Source organism: Taudactylus pleione, unplaced genomic scaffold (genome assembly GCF_031769625.1).
Source record: "Taudactylus pleione unplaced genomic scaffold, aTauple2 ptg000073l, whole genome shotgun sequence".
Lineage (NCBI taxonomy): Eukaryota > Metazoa > Chordata > Amphibia > Anura > Myobatrachidae > Taudactylus > Taudactylus pleione.
Window position 1 is genome coordinate 4,229,853 of NW_028284475.1, and position 23,800 is coordinate 4,253,652.

At 47.1% G+C, this 23,800-nt stretch overlaps 1 protein-coding gene across 1 annotated transcript in view; it reads right to left on the reverse strand.

Moving 5' to 3' along the window:
• Window positions 1–23,800, reverse strand: part of CASQ1 (calsequestrin 1) — a 91,688-nt gene that overhangs the window by 27,143 nt on the left and 40,745 nt on the right. The window contains exons 3-4 of the mRNA XM_088467596.1: window positions 8,350–8,450; window positions 2,889–3,000 (exon numbers count right to left, since the gene is read on the reverse strand). Of these exons, the coding sequence (XP_088323722.1) occupies window positions 2,889–3,000; window positions 8,350–8,450 (213 nt within the window). The remainder of the gene's footprint in view (window positions 1–2,888; window positions 3,001–8,349; window positions 8,451–23,800) is intronic.

Consider the following 23,800-nt stretch of genomic DNA (forward strand, 5'->3'; position numbering starts at 1 on the left):
GCAACCATCGGTACATCGGGTACCATCGAGAGCATTCGCAGCGCTTGAGGTTGACTATACCCTACCGCAAGCACTGCGAGCACTTCAGTGTAAAAACCAGCCAGGTGACGTGTTCTATTACGCTGCCAGTTAATTATGCACGCCACCTCTGAAACGGCGCTGTTTCGGTCAGGCACGCCTGCGTTCACATCTACACTCCCCCGTTTCTAGTGGCCTTCCCCGTTACCACCCATAAACGGCTTGACCTGTCACTCATTCAGCTGGGCAGTCTTTGCGGGGCGAGCGAACATTTCCCTGATCGATCGGGCTAGTTCGCGTATGCGCACTGCGATGAATACGCATGCGCACAATGCGAACCATCGGTAGCTACGAGCGAAGGATTCTTAGCGTCCGGGTCTGAATCAGGCCCAGTGTCTAGTTACAGGACCTTTGTCTCCGTCCACCCATCCCCCACTTTGTTTAAGCCAGCAAAAGTCCATACTTCCATACTCACCCGCAAAACTACCGAATTTCCTGGGAGAGTGGACCTACCTCCCTCATCCTGGCCACTAATGCATCCGTTGGGCATCTCCTGACCGCACGGAATGCTAATGCGACTTTTGAGTGATTCTACGTCTTACGCATCTATACGATTGTACCGCCTGCGGTCTTCCATTAGCAAGAGCGGCCCTCATCTCTATCAATGGCGCTTACACCGACCAGGGGACGCCACTGCCATTAGTGTAGACTGTGCATATGCGCAGTAGGTAAGTGACTCTGACTGCACGCACTACTTCACTCCCTCAACAGGTGTCCAGCTGACGTTAGCCATCACCCTTTAATTCCCGTTCACTGGTCACTGAGATGGCACAGGACTCAGAATCCCTCGTAACTTCCTAAAGACACATATGCAGCCATCTGCAGAGGCAGCTAGACACAACAGCATCTGAACTTGCATGCAACCTCTGTCTTTAATTCATGGGAAAGTGCCTTCATAGTAACTTGAGTAAATTCTTAGTGGTGCCTATAGAGTATAGACTGTGTTTGATGCCTGTTTAACAGAATGTCCTCCACTCACTCCATTTCCCAGGCCCACGCTCTCGAGCCCCATTGTGCTTCAGATCCGCTGAGTATCACAGTATAATCAGGATTCGTCCCCTGTTCACAAGGCTTCATGGATATAAAATTCCTCTAACAGACTGGATTGAAATACTACAGTCAGCAATATACACGCCCCAGCTTTTAACCCTGTAACACCGAACATTTGTGTTATCAGAGACAGAATGGTGCTGATAGCAGCTGTACAGTGTGAGTCTATATATATATATTCAGTTCTGGAGACCACATCTCCAGAAGGAAATTAATACATTAGAGACTGTACAAAGAAGGGCAACTAAAACGGTGCAAGGTCTACACAAAACGTACCAGGAAAGACTGAGAGGTCTCAATATGTATAGTCTGGAGCAGGGAAGGGAAAGGGGGGACATGATAGAAACTTTAAAATATATAAAGGGTTTTAACAAGGTGCAGGAGGGAGACATTCTCCAAAAGAAGAGAAGTACTAGAACACGAGGACATGCACTGACACTGGAGGGTGGTAGATTCAAAGGAAATTTGAGGAAAAATGACATCACAGAAAGGGTAGTAGATCAGTGGAATAGCCTCCCATCAGAGGTGGTAGAGGCTAACACAGTAGAGCAATTTAAACATGCTTGGGATAGACATAAGGATATCCTTACAAAGAACTGAGGATCACTTAGGGTTGAGGTTACCAAAAGGTAAAAGAGGGCAGACTAGATGGGCCAAGTGGTTCTTATCTGCTGTCAAATTCTATGGTTCTATATAAAAGGCTAACGCTGCTCCTAACCTCTGTGTTTCGCAATGGCGGCCACTAGGTGGCGCCCATCGGAACGATTCAATTGTTGCTCCATTCGGGTGCGCACAGCCACCAGCGCTGACATTTCTACTTGCTGCCCGCGAGCTGGCGAGCAGAAATTACTGAAAAGTGACCCGTTTGAGCGCTCAAACTACACTTTTCGCGGGTGCGACAATGTCCCTTCATTTTGAGCTACAGTATAATTTAAGGCTATATTCTATTTGTGATATTTTCCCTCTGTATGTATGTATATGTATATATGTGTCATAGCACTGTGAAATGATTGTACTGTGGGATATTTAATTTTTTTTTTTATTTCATTTTTAGTCTGAAATTTTGCATTTATAGAGGCGACTGAGCCAATTTATTTCTCATCTAATCTTTATTATGTTTGTATTCTCCATTGTCACTCCATTATAATTGTTGTTTATGATACTTTGCTTTGATGTCTCCTTCGTGGAATTCCACACAATCGGCATTGCCCATCTACAGCTCTTGGGAATGAGGGGGTGTAGTGGGGAGCTTTTAGGTATCACTGTATAACGCCGCAATACATAATGCCGGAGGCGCAGTATTTGTCACTCCGGGGCTGCTATGCAGAGGTTCTCTCTCCCTCGGCGGCAGCCTGGATGAAGCTGATGAAGGGCTCCTCTAAAATGCGCATACATGGCCAGCAGATGTGCGTAGGCATTTGACCCGGAGAGGATCTGGCTTCATGAATCCCCCATTCCCGGGTACAGATACGCCATCTCAAGATGGCGTTTCCGAGAGATGGAAAGCGAAGCGTTCCACTGCATGATAAATTGAGCTGACACGGCAGACCCTATGGGGAAGTGGTAATGCATTTCATGAAACTATTAGTTTTATGTCAAATTTACCGTGCCCAATTTTTGTACCAGTTTTTCAAAACTAACGGTTATGTCATTAAAAACTACAATTACGGGCTCAGTAACACTAGTCATGGAAATCATAACGCCAATTCCATTAATCCCATCCTTTCAGTCTCAAGAGCTCCGCCATAAATTGCACTTACGTTCTGACTCCTCGTTCTTGAAGTATCCAATGAGCTTAGGTTCATCCTCAATGTTCTCAAAGGCAGCAAGTTCATGGCTTCCATCTATGAACTCCACGGGGTCCTCAAGAACCTGGAAGTACAACATCTGCTTTAGTAGAGCCACGGTGAGTCACTGAGGTCCACATGTTGGGGGATGGAGAATTGACCATCGTACTATTAGTAGCTATGTTTTTACCCCATTAACCTAGGGGAGATCCTTGCCTCTAGTTGTAACTATCCGTCATCCTCTGTTTCTGCTCCACAAATTTCTTATCTCATTGATATACAGTTTACTGATAGTGAGAGAATAAGGGCAAAGGGTCATGAAGGTCACACACTTCTGAAGCCTACTTTTTCTAGATCTTTCCTTTTTTTACTATAACATGGTTTATTTTTATATTTTGGGCCATTCTAGATCTTTTTAGTGTCTAATAGAGCAAGATTAAGAGCTGTACACCTGTGGCCTTCACATCGTAGATCCTCACAGTCCTCACCACCGGTGACTAGTCCAGATGGGTACAAGGGGGGAGCTTAGACAATCCATGGTTCTGATGTTGGCGGGAGTCCTAGGGGGAGATTTATCAATCCATCCAAAGAGTACTAGTGGAGGTGTTGTCATAATAACTAATCAGATGCTAGCTATCATTTTATAGAATGTGCAAGATAGATGATAGTTAGCATCTGATTCGTTGCTAGGGGTTAACACCTCCACCTGTCCACTTTAGAAGCTATGATACATCTCCCCCTTATTAAGCAAATATCCTCAAAATACGCCCCGTTGGTGTAGTTGCAAAGCCAAGATTTAGGGGCTGATTCAGAGATGTACACTATTGCTTTCTCAACTGCGTTAGCACTTACAATGTATTTGCTAATGCCTGCTAACAGGCTCCCCGCCTGAAACTGTGCGCGACGGTCTGAGCAAATGTTGCTACAACCGCTTCCCCTATCTGCGCTGTGTGCTGATCCTCCAGGGATTGAGAACACACCACCATCGATGCAACCTCGGACACACATCGACTCCTTGCGTAAGTCCTGGGCTGCGCAGATTCCGGGTGAACTGTTTCTCTGAAAGTGGCCTCTGAGACTGTGGTTCTGTGATGGGGAACGCAGCCGCGAGAGCAGACACACCCCTGGGGCTCCCAGAACACGCCCACGGGCCGGCCTACTTTTGTGAAACTCCTCGATTTCACCAAGGAACGCCCAAGGATTGCAGTGGTCTGCTCGGGATCTTGAGATCTCAATCTTTAGTTTGCATGTGCGCTGTGGGGCTTTTCATGGCGCTTTGCGCAATTCCTCAATTGCATGAACATTAGCATAGTGTTCAACCCAGAATCAGGCCTTTAAATCCTAGTGATTAATTATTCTAAATCTTCTAAGGAGCAGATACATTCGAGTGATGATAAATATTGTATTTTATGTATTTGTTGCATCTGAAATGCCTTGGATTTGCCTAACAACGTATAGCTATTGGGCATTATATCCACTTATATGTGTACCTATAGCCATAAGTCAACTTTTTGTTTCTGATTTAACACAATATAATATGTAACTCAATTTCAATGTTTTATAATTTATTTTTACGTATTTAAATTTGTAATCAGACAATTATTTATCTGTTGTTTTTGCGGACGTCGGTATAACATAATGCGGGAATAAAATAGATCCCAATTCTCCTACGCTCTGGGTGCATGCTGCTTTCTGAATGCAGTAGTGTTCAGCGAGATTCATAAATTAGGACTACTGCATGGCCTTACAAAGAGATTTAATTGCCAAATTGAGCATTAATAATCTCTCTGGGTCAAACTGTGTTTTCGTAAACCTATCTCTTCCCCTGGACAAGGGATTTAGGTTGCTTTGCTGATTGCACTTTGCAATCTTTCAGATGTAGTTATAGGCGGGAGGTGTAATTGGGGTCAGTTGGGACTTAATTCAGTAAACACTGCAAGGATTTACTTTCTATGCCAAACAGAGTGTGTCCTCTTTAAATAATTCAGCCGATAACGAGCCGCAGGAGATATCTTAATTATCAAAGAGAGGTATTGGAGCTGCCAAAGTGTTGTCGATTTAGCATGAAATGTGGCATCTACCTACAGGCAAAGGCTCTTTCATCACTGAAACGAGTACTCGCCTCGCCTCTAGTATAATGTTTATTCTCTCTATAACCTTTGCTCGAGTCCCACTCATAACATCTGTCTCATCACTGCCTGGCTGCTGCTCTAGATCTTCTGCTAATGCTGGGAAAATGGCGTAGACGGCAGGATTTTTATAGAGGTGTCCACTGGCTGCGTCTCAAATCCGCTGCTTGCGTACTCAGACATCGAACATCTGAGCAACCCTATGGACGGTGGGAATATCCGTCGGTAGTAAGCCGTCAGAGCTATTTTGACTGCGTATGAAGACGTAGTCTCAGGCAAAGGCAACCCCCGAAACTGTCCCGTTACGCCTGCGTTTCACTTGCCACCCCCCCTTTTACCTTCCGCAAACGCTAGCTGTCAATCAGTCTGTGCACAATTCCTTACTGCGACCACCGTCAGTAATCACACGTTGCGCATTCGCTGTACAAAATAAATCGCTAATCTCCGCAAACATCGGGATTGCACCCAGCTCTGAATCAGGCCCCTAGTTCCTGTCTTCCTTATTGACCTTAAACACATCTCTCTGCTGTCTGTCTCCTCACCACCTGTTCCTTTCCTCACTTATTGTCTTAAGGCCCCCATACATCAGAGATGGATTGCAGCAATCGTGCAATTTGCAATCGATTGTATATAAAAATCTTTCCCTTTTTCAATCGATTTCAGATTGCAGAATAGCCACAATCGATTGAAAAAGGGAAAGATTTTTATACACAATCGATTGCAAATTGCACGATTGCTGCAATCCATCTCTGATGTATGGGGGCCTTTAGTTGCAGTCTCAGGGCCTGATTCAGCAAGGATCGCAAATGCAAAGCTGCACGCAGGCTATAGATATAAGATGTATGCATGCAGACAGATTTGCAATTGCGATCCTTGCAATAATGCAAATGCAGCAGGAGGTGTGTGACACCTCCTGCTGCATATGCGATCCCAGCTCTGCAACGGAGGTCGCAGGCTGAGATCACCATCGCGACCATCGGTGGTCGATGGCTGCGATGGTGGACGGCGCCGGGTGCCCGGCCAGCTGAGTAGGCCTCAGCTTAGGCTGGCTGGCTTACGAGCCCAGCAGACTGCGGTAAATTGACGCAGACCCTGGGCTGGACACTCACGAAAAAAGGGTCGTACACGTCCCATTTCTGGGAACGCCAGCCGACCCCGTCCCTTAAATGCCTCTGCCTGTCAATCAGGCAGAGGCATTCAAGGGCTTGCGTGCGTCTTAGTAGGACCTATTATGCTCGCAGAATGGGTCCTGCGCACATGCAGATTCCCGATTATCAGGAATCTGCGTTCAGCAGTTCACTGCTGAATCAGGCCCTCAGTCACTTCTTGTCTCCCGTTTCTGTCTTCGTCGCTTGTCTCTCTCCTGTCTTTACCTCCTGTCTCCCATCTCTCGTTATCACTTCTGTCTCTCGTCTTTCACTGTGTCTGCCTGATTTCTCTTACTGCCGTCACTTCATGTTGTCCACCCTCTATCTATCTATCTATCTATCTATCTATCTATCTATCTATCTATCTATCTATCTATCTATCTATCTATCTATCTATCTCATATCAATCTATCTCATATCTATCTCATATCTATCTATCTATCTATCTATCTATCTATCTATATATCTATCTATCTATCTATCATGTCCTTTCTCTCTCCTTCTCACCTGTCTCTTTCCCTCTTTAGTTGACCTAATTCCCTTCTATTAACTCAATGTCTGTGTCTATCTCTCTCCCTTCACACAATCGGCAATCACACGGTAGCATGAAATCACACAATCAGCAATAACATGGTAGCATGAAATCACACAATCAGCAATCACACAGTAACATGAAATCACACAATCAGCAATCACACAGTAACATGAAATCACACAATCAGCAACCACACAGTAACATGAAATCACACACAATCAGCAATCACACAGTAACATGAAATCACACAATCAGCAATCACACAGTAACATGAAATCACACAATCAGCAATCACACAGTAACATGAAATCACACAATCAGCAACCACACAGTAACATGAAAGCACACGATCAGCAATTACACAGTAACATGAAATCACACACAATCAGCAATCACACAGTAACATGAAAGCACACAATCAGCAATCACACAGTAACATGAAATCACACAATCAGCAATCACACAGTAACATGAAATCACACAATCAGCAATCACACAGTAACATGAAATCACACAATCAGCAATCACACAGTAACATGAAAGCACACAATCAGCAATCACACAGTAACATGAAATCACACACAATCAGCAATCACACAGTAACATGAAAGCACACAATCAGCAATCACACAGTAACATGAAATCACACAATCAGCAACCACACAGTAACATGAAATCACACAATCAGCAATCACACAGTAACATGAAATCACACAATCAGCAATCACACAGTAACATGAAAGCACACAATCAGCAATCACACAGTAACATGAAATCACACAATCAGCAATCACACAGTAACATGAAATCACACAATCAGCAATCACACAGTAACATGAAAGCACACAATCAGCAATCACACAGTAACATGAAAGCACACAATCAGCAATCACACAGTAACATGAAATCACACAATCAGCAATCACACAGTAACATGAAATCACACACAATCAGCAATCACACAGTAACTTGAAATCACACACAATCAGCAATCACACAGTAACATGAAATCACACAATCAGCAATCACACAGTAACATGAAATCACACAATCAGCAATCACACAGTAACATGAAATCACACAATCAGCAACCACACAGTAACATGAAAGCACACGATCAGCAATTACACAGTAACATGAAATCACACACAATCAGCAATCACACAGTAACATGAAAGCACACAATCAGCAATCACACAGTAACATGAAATCACACAATCAGCAATCACACAGTAACATGAAATCACACACAATCAGCAATCACACAGTAACATGAAATCACACAATCAGCAATCACACAGTAACATGAAATCACACAATCAGCAATCACACAGTAACATGAAATCACACAATCAGCAATCACACAGTAACATGAAAGCACACAATCAGCAATCACACAGTAACATGAAAGCACACAATCAGCAATCACACAGTAACATGAAATCACACAATCAGCAATCACACAGTAACATGAAATCACACACAATCAGCAATCACACAGTAACTTGAAATCACACAATCAGCAACCACACAGTAACATGAAATCACACAATCAGCAATCACACAGTAACATGAAATCACACACATATTGGAATATAGTTTGAATGAAACTCATGACTTACGTCAAGTAAGAATTCCACCAAAGTATCAGCTGAAAACTCCCCATCATACTCAATCATCTCATCGTCCTTGAACACGTAGATACTGTCTTCTTCATCCAGTCCTGGGGACATAGCGGATAGAGGGAAGAAATAATATACATTATTATATTACGGAATACTATTGCCATTCTGAGAACTCTGGAAATATGCAAATTATTTTGTGAGTTCATTGAAACATTGTGTAAAATTATGGGGTAGGTAATACCAGTGAGAGCCCAGTGAGGCCATTGCTGGCAATAACGGGGTTACAGCTTGTGTTTAATGTATAGGGTGAAGCAAAAACAAGGCCTTCAATGACTATGGGCCTGATTCAGAGCCGCTCGTAAGCGGCCGTTCGTTCGCTCCGAGCGATGTTTGCCCAACTGCGCATGCGTACGGATCGTAATACACATGCGCGAACCAGTCAGTGCGCCCGAAAATCGTTTGTTCGCTAAATATTTTGCTATTTTGAGTGACAGAATGAGGCGTATGTGGGTGGTAACAGGGGAAGGTGCTTGAAAACGGGGAGTGGAGATCCGAACGCAGGCGTGCTTAAAGGTCAAAACGGGCGTTTTAAGGGTGTGCATAATTAATACAGCAGCGTCATTGACCACGTCACTGGGTTATTTTATAGCCAGAACTGCTCGCAAGATTGTGGTAGCAAAATCCAACCACAAGAATAGAGAGCAGTTCATACGCTGGTCGATGTACTCGATTAATCTAATAAATAGTGGACATGACGTAGGATGCAAGCGGCCAGGGGGCGTATTTCTTCAAAAAACGACCGCAAGTTTTGTTCGCTCGTGCAGACATAGAGGCGTGAACAGACCGCAAAGAGCGAGCGGTTCATTTGAATAGCCACCCCTATTTTCTGGACGAACGACCGCAAATAGCGTCCGGCTCTGAATCAGGCCCTATGTCCCTATAGATCCCAATTCTGCCTGGACCATTCAAAGCTTATAGCATATCTTCCAGCCAGTGGCGAGACATAGTGGGTGGTCCCCCACCAGCGTGCTTCTATGGAACTACCTCCCAACCTACTGCATATTGGGACGCCAAACAATATCGTGAAATAGGAACTGTCCTGCTGAAAACCTTGGGAAGGGTGTAATTGCTCGTTGCTTGCTGTGAACTACATTTGCGCTCTGCTAGTAAGTGTTACAGGCTAACCCACGCAGACCTTACACAAGGCTATCTGCATATAAATGTGTGTATATGATGATGGCACCAGCAGGGTTGGCCACTTCCTCTGTTTGCATTTTGACCCAGCCAGCTAATCACTCGTGTTGCAGATATAGTGTATCAGGCCGCTGCCCTCTGTCCAGATTACTGTTACATGCAAAGGCTTTCTCGTTCCTCCCCATAAATCTTTCTTTGTTGATGAAGATGAATATGTGCCTCATATGCTGGGTGCTGATTTAAATGACTCTCAACTTTTGAAACAACCCCATGGGTGCCATAAGGGGGCAGTTGTATTATACCCAGGCCTGGGCCTATGTAGCAGCCAGGGAGTGCAAGGGAGGTGTAAGCTCTGTGGTTGTCTATGTATTGTCTTCTAGTTGTTTTTTTTATTAGCCTTTCTTCATTGCCACCATTCTTCCTTTCCCCCCTTCTCTTGGGACGGGTACGGGATGCCAGCACTCAGGTTCCCGATGTTCAGAATCCCGATGACGGCATCTCGACAGGGTTAGAAAACCAACACTTGTCGGTCAGTATTCTAACCCTCTCCCTACCCTACCCCTAACCCTCTCCCTACCCTACCCCTAACCCTCTCCCTACCCTACCCCTAACCCTCTCCCTACCCTACCCCTAACCCTCTCCCTACCCTACCCCTAACCCTCCCTACCCTACCCCTAACCCTCTCCCTACCCTACCCCTAACCCTCTCCCTACCCTACCCCTAACCCTCTCCCTACCCTACCCCTAACCCTCCCTCCTCTGTGCCTGACCCTAACTTCCCCTCCATGTGCCTAAACCTAACCTCCCCCTTCCCGCACCCTAAACCTAACCCTCCCCCTTCCCGCACCCTAAACCTAACCCTCCCCCTTCCCGCACCCTAAACCTAACCCTCCCCCTTCCCGCACCCTAAAACTAACCCTGCCCCCTTAGTGCCTAACCATAACCCTCCTACTAGTGCCTAACCCCTAACCCTCCCCCCTTAGTGTCTAACCCCTAACCCTCCTCCTAACCCCGCTACTTACCTTCAGGATTCCGGCGGTCGGGGTGCTGGGATTCTGACAAGTGTTGGGATTCCAGCGCCAGCATTTTGAACGCGGAATCCCCGCGGTCGGGATATTGACCGCATCCCCTTCTCTTTTCCTTAATATTTTGTTAAATATATTTTTGTAATTACTGCCTCCATCTCTTTATGTATTATTATTTAGTATTATAAGTTAGTTATAGTATCTTAAGAATTATTTGTGGTTATATTATGTACACGTCTGATGGTGAGTCACAGTCCGTTAGGGCAGTGGTTCCCAAGCTGGGTGCCACAGATTGGTGATCCAGGTCCAAATAAAATTATTTATAATTCATCTGATAGGCAAAACCAGACCTGGTCACTACCAAACATAAGCGTGTATATAATGTGTGCCAGGGGTGCAATGCCCACCATGCACCCAGATTATACTTACCTTGTACTGGCAAGCGGGGTCCCTCCTCCTCAGCTGCGCCATATCCCCAGTGAAGTCTTCAGGAAGATGGCCGCTGCGCCGTGAAAGCAAAGACTATGGCACTGTGCCAGGGCCTGTGCTCTCTTGTGCACATGTGCCATCTGCCCGAATGTCACAGGGAGGATGGTGCCGCGGAGGAGGAGGGACCCGCTCGCCGTCCGTCGCACAAGGCAAGATACCCAGCTCAGGGGAGTGGGCCCGCTGCACAAGGGCCCTCTCGGGCATTGATACGCCCATGATGCCAATCCTAAAATATGTGAACAAACAGAAAGCACGACCCTGCCCACCACCGCATTGCTGAACCTAAGGATGCCAGGTAGGCACAATTTACTCCATTTACAACATTTTGATACAGTTCTCACTAAGAAACATTTGGCTCAGGGATGCCGTGAAAAAAATGCTATATGTTCTATATAGATCTGAGTCACTATCTATACTTACACTGTGACACAGGAGAGTGTAGCTGGGCTTCTTGAGGTAGGATGCATTAAGGTGCACCTGTCCCCTATGCACCGTGGCGGCAGCCATTTTGTCTCCTGAACAAATGTGTATGAGTACGCAGGCTATGTACTTAACTAGGAAGCCGGTGCATTGTAATGGCAAACTTGCTTCCCCTGATTGGACAGCTCTGGGCACAAATTAGCTAAGTAATTAAACAAAGCAAAGAACTGTAGTTTATACGGACAATATATTCTAGTAAATTTAAAGGGTGGAAAGCAGACTTTTATCGGCTCTTCCAGAGTTAGCCTGACCACAGTCTTTATGAACACTAGAGAAGTGCTCCGACCCCTGTGTTTTGGTTTTGGCAAACCACCCCCAAATGTTATGGTTTTGGTTTTAGCAAAATCACCTTCAAGTGTTTTGGTTCGGTTTCGGAATTCTTTAAAATTGATAAAAACAGCTAATGTCATGTAATTTGGACCTGTTTGCAGGCAATCCAAAACCCGAGATACGGGTTTTAAATTCGAGTTCCAAACTTACATCAGATGTGAATCAGGGCTTAGTTCTACTGGGAACCCCTAAAGTGATCTGAGCTAAGACTCGGAACCCCAAAGTTCGGGTGTGTTCGGTTTTCAGGAAAACCAAACCGCTCATCTCTAATGGACACACGAAACAACCTGATTTTGTTTCATCCTCTAAGGTGGCAAGTGATCTTACGTGGCAATGACTTCATAGAATGACTTTTGCCCCATCTGAGTGGATTTTACGTGATAAAATGCATTCATCATAATCCACTTTAGTTAAAATGTACAAATGCGACACAAAAAAAGGGCGGTCAGGATTGTCTCTGTTCTGTCACAACTTAATCGATACATGGATGATTGATTTATTCATAATTAATTATGGCGGTGGACTTAAATTGCTAGTAGGCATGAATTTGAATTTGCATTTTATAGTTTTGCCAATATACGAACTCTCATCACCCTTATCTAAATTGTTGCCATAATTATACCCAAAACTGACGAGATGTGACCATGGCATGATCAGATTGTGTTGGGTTATATGAAGCAGTGCCCCTCTTATTTATATTCTTCCTGCACCAGTTTGAAAAGAGCCTATTGAGGGACCCTGCCATACTGTCTAATGCCAGTCTATGGATTGCTGTATACGCATACCTGCCTACTTTCCCCGGAACGCAAAGATGGGGGACCAGAGTAGTACCACCTCGACCATTGTTTTAGGTGCAGAGTAGAGATGGCCTTTGACCATTGATGGTCAGCAACCATTAATGGTCTGATGACAGTGTCAGCCATCAATGGGAGGACCACCAATGGTGTACATCAGTGGTGGAGTACAGATTGCTAATGGTGGCCGCATCTGTGCACACGCACCGTTGAACCATTGATGGCCTAACAATCTCTAGTTTCTCATCGTTGGTTTAAAACCATCAACCATCGACTACAGAGTCATTGGACAAATCTGCTGCGGAGCTGGAGAGCAGAGGAAGGGATGAAGCCACAGTAGGGGGAAGACATTACACGGCCCAGTCCTGCATGCACCATGGAGATAGGAGCGGGTGGAGCTAGTGCAGTATCCATAGTGAAACTACTTGGCCTGTATGGTATGAGGGATGGGGGGGGGGCTATAGGGGAATCCTACAGTATATTGTGAGTGTGTTTGGTGAAATGAATTGAGGGGGAGAGCGATGGGGATAAAAAGGTGCCGTGTCTTGTCCCGGTCTGCTGCTACTAATGCAGCTTCTGTCTTATGAAGCCGAATGTGCTGAAGGCTCGGCCCATCAGACTTGTCTTCTGTTACACACAGAACACAGACTGGTATTTATGTTGGGATATTTTATTAGTGTGTAATGTACAGTATGCATTATCAGAGAGAATGGAAAGATGGGGATTGGACTGGGATCTAGTATTAGACATGCTCCCTCTGCGGCTTGGCCACACCCCTTCTGGTGTCACACAGTGGACCACTTGGGTAGACTTTTTTTCCTGGGCAGCCAACCAACCCCTGGACCAGATACTGCCGTTCTCATGGGCGGTGCCTCTTTAATAATCACCACCTACAAGTAACTCTCTCTCCCGGCCACCTCTCTCTCTCTCTCTCTCTCTCTCCCGACCACACCTCTCTCTCTCTCTCTCTCTCTCTCTCGGTGGGGATAAAGGCCTACAATGCAGACAGCATGTCATGCAACTGGCACTAGATCACTTTATTGTCCTATAAGATCCAAAATCATATCAAAATAGTTAATCGATGTGGTAATGTATGTCTATGCTGTGCATATGACAAGCAGCTACTTACACTTATGTTACCAGGTGTGCTGCCACTTGAGCTCAGCTTCTCCTTGCGAGCCCCAGGTATGAGCTAGATTACCCAGCCGACTAGTTGCAAAACAATTTCACCCAGCTGTAAGCAATGTGATAGTACCAGAAGCTGCGCCCGTCCCACGCAGTGTTTATCAAAGTGCCATTCACCTCTTGTCTCTAATTATAAGCCATCTCTCTTATCTCTCAGGAAATAATTATTTTAGCTGTCATACCAGGTGCATTGCATACAGCTCACATGACTCACACAACAAGATTCCTGCCGCAATTAAATTCACCCATTCTGGGCACACAAGCGAACGCTGTGGAGATAATCATGTTTAACAACCAGCGTCAGTTAAGCGCTGCTCGGCAGGAAGGCATGGTGGATGCCTGGTATAGTGCTTCAGCAGGTGTGAACAAGGCTGGTCTTGTTGTAAGGGGACCCTAACCCTAATCCCTTTGCAGGACCCTCATTAGTCGGTTCTTCCATAGTGCCCCTCTCTTACCGGGAGAATGGCAGAAGTGGTGTTGGCTTACATGAAGCATATGTCTCTTTTTGGCCTATTTAAAATGTTTTTCACTAGGGTCAGAACACATTTTTTTTCGGGAGGGGGTTGTCGCCACAATCTTATCACATCAGTTTCACATAAAAAGCCTGACATCACATCGGTGCTGTTTGGGAGACCCTGCTTGTTTCACTGTCTAAAGATGACCAAAGGCAGAACGATCTGGCCGCTGGTCCCAACCGTAGTGTCCATCCAAATATCCCTGCCCTTACTTACACAATTATGCCAGGGGGCAGGTCACTGCTCTGCTCGATATCAGCATGCTCGTCTCCTGAAATACTCAGTGCTGCTGATCTTTTTTTGTTATCTAACTCTAGATGTCGAGAGAAAGAGACTGACCACAAAGAGTCACTCCCACCCTGCTCGATTGCCCTTTAAAAAATGGATGATAATTTAATAACTGTCTATTTTTGAAATATAGAAATACAACTCTGGGAAAGTAAAGGATAGTTAGATGTGGTCTAGTCTCGTGACATTTTAGTCACAGGGAAAGATTGATGGAAAGCTCCAATTTCCCTAAAATGCGCAATTAATAGCTTCAAACTGCCCCGATTTTGGCATTGAGCATGAAAGGGGTGGAATTTTGCCCAAAAGTGGGCATTAGGAATAGCCGCTGGCAACAGGGCCGTAACTAGGGTGTTGCGACCTTTGCCATGGCATGGCACAGGGCACCGCAGGGCAGGGGGCGCTGTTTGGGCCTGTCAATTTTCCTGTTTATTATCATTCTCACTTGTAGCTTCCTCTTCTTTTATCCCCAGCATCTCCTGGCCTCCCCTATCTCCTATGTGGCCCTTCCCCATGAGGCCATGGCCCTTTTTCAGGTGCACTATCTTCTAGTTAGGGTGTATTTTCTTTTGCCAGTGCTTTGGATAGCCCAGCAAATCACCTATTCTAGAGCAGCGATGAAAGCCCAGGTCCAAAGGAGATCTTGTGCCAGCTCCGATCCCACCAGCTAAGCAATGTGCGGTACATATTTATCACAGCAGCTCTCGTGAGACTCTAGGGGGTATATGTACTAAAGTTCAGGTTATTAGTGGAGATGTTGCCCATAGCAACCAATCAGATTCTATTATCATTTATCTAGCACCTTCTAGAAGAGCTAGAATCTGATTGGTTGCTATTGGCAATTAGTAAATATCCCCCTCAATCTGAGCTTCTAGCTCATAAGTGATTCCCAGTGGCTAAACCTCTTCATAGCTATAACTAGACATCCACAGATTGTTTACCATATAAATTGGGAAGCAACGTCTCATTTTGAGGCTAGTTTAATTTTAAGATGGAACTACTTAACTTAAATTACATTTCAATATTGAAAAATTGTCAGTCTTCACAATTATGAGTCCGTATTTACAGTTACATTCATGTTAGTGTCAGACGGTGACAAAATCAAGTGTTCACATGTTACGATTGCTGCTCCCGCGTGTGTCTCACTCGTAATAATAATGACCCGGACAAGCTGTCCGCCCTCTAGTCGGAGCCAGGAAATTAATGTAGTGCTAATTTTCCTGCCTCTTAATTATGGCAATAAGGATCAGCCATGCAGGCTGACAAAGTTCTGGGTGTCACAGCTAAAGCAATGTGCGCCTGAGGCCGGGCCACGCCGGGCTCTCCTGTGCCGTTGTACCGGGCTACTTCTGTCTACTTTTCTAACTCTATGAGAGTACGCAGTATTTCCACTTATATAACTGTATAATGCAGGCCAGGCCAACCTGTGGCTCTCCAGCTGTTGTGAAACTACAAGTCCCAGCATGCTTTACCAACTGATCGGTGGGAGGGTATGCTGTTTCACAACCGCTGGAGGGACGCAGGTTGGCCAGACCTGGAATAATGGCATTACCCAGCAATGTCAAATGCATTATACCCAGGGGCGCAAATTCCAGATGCAACAAAAGCGTTTGCCCGGGCGACAGACACAAAGAGAGGGATGAAGCCACATCAAGAACACCACAGGTGTCTGGTCTTTGTAGTCTGGGCCACCTGCTGCCTGTAGGGTAAGAGAGGCAGAGCACGGCCATTTACATGGGCAAAAATGTATTTAAGTGTCCAACAGCAATACCCAGTATCAGAAATATGTGCCCGAAAGGGCTGGTGTCGTTGTACTGCATAGTCTCGCTTTGTTTTACTAAACAGCACATCTGAAAAGTGTCCGCTGCCACTGGGGCTATATACAGCAATGCCAGGGTGTTATTATTAGGGGAGGTAAGAGCTTTGGGGGTGATCTAGCACTAATTCTTTGACATGCCCCATTTGGGTACTTTAACTCCATCCACACTCATCCATACAGTGCTTGCTGAGTGTGACAAGTCCCTCTCCGGGAGGCCCATGGAGGAGGAGGTTTGCAAGATGGTCGCGGCCCTGTCCCTATGGCATTTTGCCATGTTTCCAGCAAGCTTTGTATTGTTGGGGCATACAGTACCTCAAGGATGCCATTCATAGCGAATCATGTCATCATATCCCTTGACCCGCGCAATTTACCCAACAAGTGGTGGGGTTGCCGGAGAGTTCCCCACTTTTCCGGGAGCCCGGAGACTCTCCGCACATTCATGGCAGATCCAGGAGAGTGGGCAAGTATGCACTCATCTGATATGACCACAAGCCCAACAAAAGGGGGAGTTGCCAGGGTCATAACTAGGGCTAGCATTTCCGCCTACCGGGGCACAATGCCTGAGGGTGCGCCATCATCACTGCCATGGAGGGGTTTTGTGTGGCTTGCAGGGTGCCCGGTACTGCATCTTGAAGCCTGTAGAGCTGTCCGAGAACGGCAGGCGGCGCTCAGCTTCCTGTTCCCGGACCCCTTTTCAGGACGTCACATGTGCAGTAGAGTGGAGGGGCTGCCCCATGTGGTGTGATCTTCAAAGTGGTGTGACAGAGCCCCCCAATCAGAACTGCCCCACCAGTTGGGAGCTTTAAATGGTCACTCATACACTGAAGCATCTGTATAATAGGTAATGTTATCTTGCTGGCTGTGTACTAGTGTGACCCCCTTCCATTGACAATCACAAGGCAAGTTGGAAGAAAATGGATAATGACTGGGCAATAGAACTGCGCTGGGGCGGCTCCATGGAATTTTAATGGATGGGGTTTAATGAGAAAGTTTCAGGTTTGAGCCAGCCCCACGATAATCCTACAGATATAAAGTACCTTCTCGATTGAAATCTATTCTCGGGGAAGGGTTGTGTTTGCACAATTAGTATACAGTATATACTGTGGATTGAGGAGCCAGGTTGTACATCACTATAGAAGCTGTTTCCATGACAATGCTCTGCCATTTACCCATCCCCCAATTCCTGAACTTCAGTCCATCCTTTTGTTCAGCCGAAAAGCAAATATCTGCCTGCAAGTGACAGGCACATAGGAGGTCCATTTATAAGCCATATTCACCCACTGTTATAAATAATATTATAACATGTTGCACAGATATAGCTCAAAAGTATGTGACTTATATGTGACTCCTCAATTGCATCCTGTTTGGTTCTTTACAATGATAGAATGATAAAAAAAAAGTGCCCAGTGTATTCCTAATAGCTATACCAGGTGAAAGCAGGCAGGCTGTAACTACTGGTCAGCATTCGCCAGAGATGCCGTCCAGGGAATCTGCCACTCAGCCCAGCTTCCCACAAATCTTAATACCTGGGAGGGCCCCTACCCACCAACTCCAGGTAAGACTCTCCGTAGATTTACCCAGACTTGCCTTTTTATTGATGTGAATGTAGGGTTTTAACTCACTATGGAGCCTCCTCAATATCAAGTGCCCCAGAAAATTAAGTTGCGATGGTAGATGCTAAAATACCAGAACCGTTAAATATTGCTCCGTTGCAGGGGCGGCTGCTCCGAAAAGCGTTACCTACCACTGATTTCACCGCTAAATAGTAGTGGTGGAATATTACAGTGCCGGGGGCAGGCTCAGCAGTGTTAGTGCACATGTGAGAACTGTTACCCGGGCTTGGAGGTATCTGATTGCAACCCTTTGATGCTCTCTTAGACCTGGACCATGGGCTTACTTCAGGTGTTTATGCAGATATAAAAGGGATTGTTGTGCCTAGAATCTGCAAACATAGTCCAGTTTTTGCGCAGTGGATGGAAACCATCGGAAACCACTTATACTTTGCCCGGTACAGGACAAAAGCAGGTTTTGCTTACGAGTGTAGTGTACCGTATAAGTGTAATGACTCCTATTGTCACTGGGGGCCGGATGCGCTATTGTTTTTTGCCGTCAAAGCTGCCCGCTCACCGCATATGCACCAAGCCCTGCAATGTGATACATTCTGGGGCTGGGATGCGGTCGACAAAGCCATCTTTAGCCTATGGGCTTCTATTCGTAACTCCCCCCCTGGGAGGGATCCAATGGGATCCCTCCCTGCACCCCCCGCGGCACTTGCGTCCTTAAACACGGAAGTCCCTCTATCACAAAGGATTAGCTCTTACCGGGATTTTATTAATGCATACTGGCTTTATTTACGCCGGCATGCATCACACGCAAAATGAAATGCTTTATGCATCCCGTCCTGGGTCATTTAATCGTGCCCAGGTAAGCAGAGTGGCAGCCTCCAATCTTGCTGATATATGGGATAAACACCCCCTGCTGAAATGATAAAGGATATTAGAAGTCACTGAGGGGCTCTGTGTGCGTATAAAGTCACAAGGCGTCCACAGGATGAGTTATTTTTATAATAGAGATCCAGTCGTGTTAATTCAGCCACATATCATATTTCCATACCGCTTTTTATAGTCATGCCTTGTTATTAAATGGTCTTTCAGAATACTTTTAACCAGCGCTAATTAAAACAGCCGACCCGAGCCCGTCCTCCTCTCATCTCATCACTGACCACTTGAAGTGGACTCCTGACATCTACATCACAACCCGGTGGCTACAAGATGCTCTTTAGTAGACACAGCTAATTATGCCCGCTAAAGACGTACACAGCCTCTTCCAATTTACAGGCTTTTGATGTCCGTGACAGGCCGTTCTCGCTAAGAATTATGCCAATCTACCTTTTAATGAAGAAATGTTTGGTCAGCGAAGGTTAACGCAGCCTGCTCCTTCCGTACTGTACTCTAACAAAACATCTTGTTCTGTTCTCCTCAAAGCCTCGCTCCTCAGGGCCCCCACCCCATTTTAGCAGAATAGGGGTCTCTATGGCAACCAGCCGCATCACTTTTAAATTTAATTAGACTTTTTAGTCTTAAATTTCTCTAATCTGTTCCTTCTTCAAGAATGTTTATGCATAAAAAAATAAATAAAAAAAAAACAGCAATTCTCTTGGATATAAAAAGGAAGTGTACACATAGCCTGGCAACTAGTTACTTCATTGAGGCATGATGCACTTTATGCCTCGTGCCTCATCATTGTGGAGTGAGTCCACAAATGGTTGCCCAACATACCCTTTGCTGATTTGGGGAGTCTTCCCAGACTCCCGGACGAGCTGGCCACCCTCCTTCATGATACGATTTGCTAATTAAACCATTTATACATCAGGAATGGTGGGATATATTTGTTACAGATATTATCTTGGTCAGTGTTTGGCATTGCCGGTCGTCAGTGATAATATCGTCGTTCATTATAAGCGCCATTTTAAGATGTCCAGTACATTTCCAGTACACTTCTGAGAGGGATGTAGTCAGGAAGCTGATGGTCTAAATGCCGACCGCCGGCTTCCCGACTCTCTAATCCCGGCAGGGTACTAATGACAGGCGTCGAAAACTCGACGGTTGTCATTATCCATACGCCGGGAGCCCGACGCCCGGCATACCGAACGAAGATAAGCCGGGCACGGAAAGCCGCGGGGGGGGGAGGGTTAGGTTAGGGGCTCCCGGGCGGAATTTAGGGTTAGGCACCCCCCCCAGGAGACAGGTTTAGGCTGCGGGGGGTTAGGGTTAGGCATTTGGGGGGGAAGTTAGGGTTAGGCACCCCTAAGGTATGGTTAGGGGGTAGAATTAGGTTAGTGATACTTACCTTTTTTTACGATTGGGATCTTCACCCCTGCCGGGCTCCCGCTGTCGGGAATTGAACCGTTGGCCATGCGTCCGGCGGTAATCACACCCGTGCGGACAATGCCTTATTTTACAGATATTTTACAGATCTCCTAGCAGGGGCACTGGTGTATCTCCTAGCAGGGGCACAGGTGTATCTCCTAGCAGGGGCACAGGTGTATCTCCTAGCAGGGGCACTGGTGTATCTCCTAGCAGGGGCACAGGTGTATCTCCTAGCAGGGGCACAGGTGTATCTCCTAGCAGGGACACTGGTGTATCTCCTAGCAGGGGCACTGGTGTATCTCCTAGCAGGGGCACAGGTGTATCTCCTAGCAGGGACACTGGTGTATCTCCTAGCAGGGGCACTGGTGTATCTCCTAGCAGGGGCACTGGTGTATCTCCTAGCAGGGGCACTGGTGTATCTCCTAGCAGGGGCCAGGTGTATCTCCTAGCAGGGGCACAGGTGTATCTCCTAGCAGTGGCACAGGTGTATCTCCTAGCAGGGGCACTGGCGTATCTCCTAGCAGGGGCACAGGTGTATCTCCTAGCAGGGGCACAGGTGTATCTCCTAGCAGGGGCACTGGTGTATCTCCTAGCAGGGGCACAGGTGTATCTCCTAGCAGGGGCACAGGTGTATCTCCTAGCAGGGGCACAGGTGTATCTCCTAGCAGGGACACTGGTGTATCTCCTAGCAGGGGCACTGGTGTATCTCCTAGCAGGGGCACAGGTGTATCTCCTAGCAGGGGCACAGGTGTATCTCCTAGCAGGGGCACTGGTGTATCTCCTAGCAGGGGCACTGGTGTATCTCCTAGCAGGGGCACTGGTGTATCTCCTAGCAGGGGCACTGGTGTATCTCCTAGCAGGGGCACAGGTGTATCTCCTAGCAGGGGCACAGGTGTATCTCCTAGCAGGGGCACAGGTGTATCTCCTAGCAGGGGCACAGGTGTATCTCCTAGCAGGGGCACAGGTGTATCTCCTAGCAGGGGCACAGGTGTATCTCCTAGCAGGGGCACAGGTGTATCTCCTAGCAGGGGCACTGGTGTATCTCCTAGCAGGGGCACAGGTGTATCTACTAGCAGGGGCACAGGTGTATCTCCTAGCAGGGGCACAGGTGTATCTCCTAGCAGGGGCACAGGTGTATCTCCTAGCAGGGGCACAGGGGTATCTCCTAGCAGGGGCACTGGCGTATCTACTAGCAGGGGTACTGGCGTATCTACTAGCAGGGGCACTGGTGTATCTACTGACAGGGGCACTGGTGTATCTCCTAGCAGGGGCACAGGTGTATCTCCTAGCAGGGGCACAGGTGTATCTCCTAGCAGGGGCACTGGCGTATCTCCTAGCAGGGGCACTGGTGTATCTCCTAGCAGGGGCACAGGTGTATCTCCTAGCAGGTCTCCTAGCAGGGGCACTGGTGTATCTCCTAGCAGGGGCACAGGTGTATCTCCTAGCAGGGGCACTGGCGTATCTCCTAGCAGGGGCCAGGTGTATCTCCTAGCAGGTCTCCTAGCAGGGGCACTGGTGTATCTCCTAGCAGTGGCACAGGTGTATCTCCTAGCAGGGGCACTGGCGTATCTCCTAGCAGGGGCACTGGTGTATCTCCTAGCAGGGGCACTGGTGTATCTCCTAGCAGGGGCACTGGTGTATCTCCTAGCAGGGGCACAGGTGTATCTCCTAGCAGGGGCACTGGTGTATCTCCTAGCAGGGGCACAGGTGTATCTCCTAGCAGGGGCACAGGTGTATCTCCTAGCAGGGGCACAGGTGTATCTCCTAGCAGGGGCACTGGTGTATCTCCTAGCAGGGGCACAGGTGTATCTCCTAGCAGGGGCACAGGTGTATCTCCTAGCAGGGGCACAGGTGTATCTCCTAGCAGGGGCACTGACGTATCTCCTAGCAGGGGCACTGGCGTATCTCCTAGCAGGGGCACAGGTGTATCTCCTAGCTGGGGCACAGGTGTATCTCCTAGCAGGTGCACAGGTGTATCTCCTAGCAGGGGCACAGGTGTATCTCCTAGCAGGGGCACTGGTGTATCTCCTAGCAGGGGCACAGGTGTATCTCCTAGCAGGTGCACAGGTGTATTCATTCCTGGCTGACACATTTTAAAAGATCCACAGGTGCAGCTATGAAGAGATCTGTAAAGCATGCACTGTTAGACGTCCCTGAGGTCTGGAGTTGGGAAACAAAGAGTTAAGGTGCACAGGTGACACCGTACACACTATGCGATCCCTCGCATGATATATAACTCTGACGCGGATCGGAGCGATGTATTGTTTGGATTGCGTGTGCCCGCGGGTCGCTTATGGCGTCGTCCAGTCTGCTGCACAGGGACAATTCAATGAACGAAACCATGCTGCTAAATGAAGGAACAACACATCGTCCAGTCGTCCATTGCATCGCGCAGTGTGTATGGACAACGCAATATATCGTTCCGTCGCTGGTTACACACATTGGACCTCATTCAGAGTCGGTCGAAGCGGCCGCACGGTCGTACGCCAATGATGTTCGCTATATTGCGCATGTGTAAAGTTCGCAATGCGCATGCGCAAACTAGCCCCTACGATCAGAAATTTCTCTCTCCTTGAACACAGCCAGGTCGGTAGTTTGAGTGACAGGATGAGGCGTTTGTGGGTGGCAACAGGGGAAGGTGTTTGAAAACGGGGGAGTGGAGATCCGAACGCAGGCGTGCCTTATTATGCGAACGGCATTTTATGGGAGTGCATACGGTTTATGGGAGTGCATAATTAACAAAGTAGCGTCATGGCACACGTGACATGGGAGGTTTTTACACTGACATGATCGTAGAGCTTAAGAGAGGGTATGGTCAACCTTAAGCTCTACGACCAGTTCCGATGGTTACCGATGGTCTCGATTAATCCTTATATGCCCGGAGATGACGTGCAATGCGTACGAGAAGGGGGCGTATTTTTTTGAATTCCGGCCGCTTCCTCCCCTTGGTCGGCCGGCTACTGATCCGAACTTTGGGACGCAACTTGCGAGGGAATCATTTGAATATCAGGCCCCTTTTCCCGTACGACCGTGCGGCCGCTTCGACCTACTCTGAATGAGGTCCATTGTGTAGTGTCTACCCAGCTTTAGACTATTGCTGAAATTCCAGTTATCGCTCACTAGAGGGCAGGCTAAGGTAGAAATTAGACATTTTCTAAGCTGTTCCCAGGGGTGCAGAGGGGAGGGGCGAGCAGGTACTAATTATCTGGGCCCGGGCTTTTTGGAGGGGCCCAGGTCCTCCCTCTTGCCTGTCAGCAGCCCAACTGCAGTCTCTGCTGCCTGTGGGAGGGGGGCGATCACACTGAACATGCACCCCCCCCCCTTAGATTTGCGCAAGGTTGAGGGGCTCACAGCACCCAAATTTTTTTTTCCATAAGAGGGTGTAGCCACGCCTCCCATGTATAGGCCACGCCTTTTTCTCCAGGCCGGCTCTTAATGGCCTGACTGTTCCACAAAATATTTTG